At 32.4% G+C, this 3832-nt stretch overlaps 1 protein-coding gene across 1 annotated transcript; it reads left to right on the top strand.

Moving 5' to 3' along the window:
* Nucleotides 1–2110: 2110 nt before the first annotated feature.
* Nucleotides 2111–2557, top strand: CBG18839 (the record flags this gene model as incomplete). Its single annotated transcript, XM_002646388.2, has 2 exons — nt 2111–2250; nt 2440–2557. 2 exons carry the CDS (start codon nt 2111–2113, stop codon nt 2555–2557), a joined length of 258 nt encoding a protein of 85 aa, XP_002646434.2.
* Nucleotides 2558–3832: the final 1275 nt, after the last annotated feature.

Here is a 3832-nt window from a genome sequence, read left to right as displayed (position 1 = left end):
TCGGGGATATTTTATAGGGATTTCGAAAAGTGGGCGGAGCCTAATTTGGAATTGATCAGTGGTTTATTTGTTTTTCTTGGAAGTCTTCTGATTTTTGAAAATTGTTTATTAGAAAAAAAAAGTGACGAAACTTCATTTTTGGGTGTGTCCTTGAAAAATTGGGTGACCGATTTTCGAAAATGAGAGAGAAATTTGGCAAATGGAGAGAAGAAATTATACAAAACAGAAATTGAGAAATTTTTCGGAATTTCAGAATCTCAGAATCGGAATTTCAGAATCTCAGAATTTCAGAATTTCAGAATTTCAGAATTTCAGAATTTCAGAATCTCAGAATTTCAGAATTTCAGAATCTCAGAATCTCAGAATCTCAGAATCTCAGAATATCAGAATCTCAGAATCTCAGAATATCAGAATTTCAGAATTTCAGAATTTCAGAATCTCAGAATTTCAGAATTTCAGAATCTCAGAATCTCAGAATCTCAGAATCTCAGAATCTCAGAATCACAGAATTTCAGAATCTCGGAATTTCAGAATTTCAGAATTTCAGAATTTCAGAATTTCAGAATTTCAGAATTTCAGAATTTCAGAGTTTCAGAATCTCAGAATTTCAGAATTTCAGAATTTCAGAATCTCAGAATCTCAGAATCTCAGAATCATAGAATTTCAGAATCTCATAATCTCAGAATCTCAGAATCTCAGAATCTCAGAATCTCATAATCTCAGAATCTCAGAATCTCAGAATTTCAGAATCTCAGAATCTCAGAATCTCAGAATCTCAGAATCTCAGAATCTCAGAATCTCAGAATCTCAGAATCTCAGAATCTCAGAATCTCGGAATCTCAGAATCTCAGAATCTCAGAATTTCAGAATATCAGAATCTCAGAACCTCAGAATATCAGAATCTCAGAATCTCAGAATATCAGAATCTCAGAATCTCAGAATTTCAGAATATCAGAATCTCAGAACCTCAGAATATCAGAATCTCAGAATCTCAGAATATCAGAATCTCAGAATCTCAGAATATCAGAATCTCAGAATATCAGAATTTCAAAATTCAATATGGCAAATGGAGAGAAGACAGAGAGTGAGAAAGTGAGAAAATGAGAATCTTAGAATTTTAGAAATTCCGAATTTCAGAATTTAAGAAATGCAATAATTCAGAATTTTCGAGTTTCAGACATTTTCAAAAAAAAAGCGAAAATTGAAAAAAACGGAAATTCCAAAAAAATCGAAAACTCTAGAAAATTCAAAAATTCAGAGAATTAAAAAAAACGAAAATGAAATTTTTAAATCAGAAATTTCAAAAAACTCGAAAATTCTTTTTGAAATATATACAAAAATTTGGAAAATAAAAAATTTAGAAATCCCGAAAATTTCTTAGATTCTGAAAAGCCAGAAACTACTCTGATTACTGTACCTACAGTAATCCAATATATAGTTCTGCTGATATAGAATTACGGTACATAATAACGGTATCATAGAAGTTTACTGTATCTCATTACCACTAGTTTATCGTAACTATTTACCTAGGAATACTGTAGTTAGGGACTGTGCTAGACTCCCACTGTAGTTTTTACGATCAATTTCAGAAATTTCCAAGAAATATATAAATTTAGAGATTCCCAAAAAATCCAGAAATAAACATTTTCAGTTTCTAGATTTTGAAAAATTTTTTGAATCGGAAGTTTCAAAATTCTTCTCAAAATTTAAGAATCCGTCCATTTTCAGATCAGTCTCAAATTTTCAGAATCTTTGATTTTCAGATTTTCAGATTCCCTTTCAAACTACACAAACTACGCAACCTACAAACATGTGTTTTCTTAGAAAGTCTCTCTGTCTGCGTCTCTTCATCTCTCTATCCCTCTCGCTCTTCTCATTTCTAAAGAAGACACCATCAAGATCATCTTCTATTTTTGTTTTTTTGTTTTCTAATTTTTCCAAAAAAAACCGTTCACCAAACCAAAAGATCTGATCATATTATTCAAATGATCAAATCCAAAAATCCTAGGCTCCGCCCACTTTTCAAATCCTATAAAAATTGAACAGATAAATGAAAATAATCAGATTCAAATTCGAATTTCTATTTTGAAATCCAAAAAAGTCTAAAAAAATGAAATTCCTAATTCTATTGGCTATTTTGGCTCTTGGAGCATTTGCGACGGAAATTAACACTGATGTTAATTTGAATGCCGAGCCAGGAACTGAAACCAAAGCCAAAGTGACCACCACTCATACTAGAACTGTTCAAAAGTGAGTTTTTGAGATTTGGGGCTAAAATTAGGAGAGTTTGAGCCCAAAAATGGATATTTTTGACACAAAATATAGTTTTTTAGAGCCAAAAAGCCTAAAATTAACCTTTTCCACTTCGAGTTTCGTACTTTCCCGGGCTAAAAATCCTTGAAAATCTTATTTTTCCTTTCAAAAATCTAAAATTTTCAGCCATCCCATTGATAAAAGAGCTGAGATGGAGACAAAAATGAGTTCGGGACCAGGAGCAGAGGTTAATACTCAAATGGATACTGGAGATCAACAAATGAGTGCTCAGGCTGAGACGTAAGATGATTTTTGAGCTCCTTTTTGACTGGGAATTTGAATTTTACGGTCCAGAAAACCCCAAAATGATCCATATTTTCAAAATTTTGAGTCAAAAATGTATTTTTAAGGATTTTAAAAAAAAAATCCAAAATTTTTAACTTCCCGCCAAAACTATATTGGTCAGGATGAAATTTTAGGATCTGGAATTTCAGATTTTTGACTGAAAATTTGAATTTTTTAACCCAGAAATTTTCAAAATTTTCCAAATTTTCCCCAAATTTTCAGCCATGATCGCTTCCGTCGTTGGGGAGGATACTACGGTGGAATGGGATACGGTGGTATGGGATACGGTGGAATGGGTTACGGTAGAGGATACGGTATGGGATACGGTATGCGCGGATACGGAGGATATGGTGGATACTATGGATAATTTTCTTGATATTTGAAGAAATAAGGTTTACTGTACTTTTTAACCCGCTAGCTGAATGTATAACTTTGTATTTTGTAAAATGTATAAATAAACTATTTTAAATATTCAAAAAAATTTTTGTGATTCGAATTCAGGGAAAATGCAAATATTCAAAAGTTTGAAAAGCGATTTCTGAAAAAATCGCGAAAAATAGGAAAACAGTCCATCGCCTTAACCACTCGGCCACCTGATCACATTTCTCCCAGGCGGCCGATGGCGTACACAAGGGAGGGGGAGTGGGGGAATAAGGTATTGTGTGCTCTTCAATATGTCGAGAATATGAAATTTCTCGGAAATTCAGAAATTCAGAAATTCAGAAATTCAGAAATTCAGAAATTCAGAAATTCAGAAATTCAGGAATTCAGAAATTCAGAAATTCAGAAATTCAGAAATTCAGAAATTCAGAAATTCAGAAATTCGGAAATTCGGAAATTCAGAAATTCAGAAATTCAGAAATTCAGAAATTCGGAAATTCAGAAATTCAGAAATTCAGAAATTCAGATTTCTTTTTCCATTTTTCCCGGTCAATTCAAGTACAAATTGTTGCGCATCAATATCTTATCAATTCTTCCCCTGTTTCATTGGTTTCTCTATTTTCTCTACACGTGTGTATAGGTTGTTGACATGATTTTTGGAAGTTTTTACAATCCAAAAAAATAGAAGATTCTAGAGACAAGAGATGTGTGACGCTGGTTTCTACTGTTTTCTGTTTCAGATGTTTGGTCCCACTTTCCGAGATTTTCAGAAATTCAGAAATTCAGAAATTCAGAAATTCAGAAATTCAGAAATTCAGAAATTCAGAAATTCAGAAATTCAGAAATTCAGAAA

The sequence above is a fragment of the Caenorhabditis briggsae genome (genome assembly GCF_000004555.2).
Source record: "Caenorhabditis briggsae complete genome, chrI, whole genome shotgun sequence".
Classification (NCBI taxonomy): domain Eukaryota; kingdom Metazoa; phylum Nematoda; class Chromadorea; order Rhabditida; family Rhabditidae; genus Caenorhabditis; species Caenorhabditis briggsae.
Note: the sequence above shows the minus strand (reverse complement) of the source record. Positions and strands in the feature narration are given on the sequence as shown.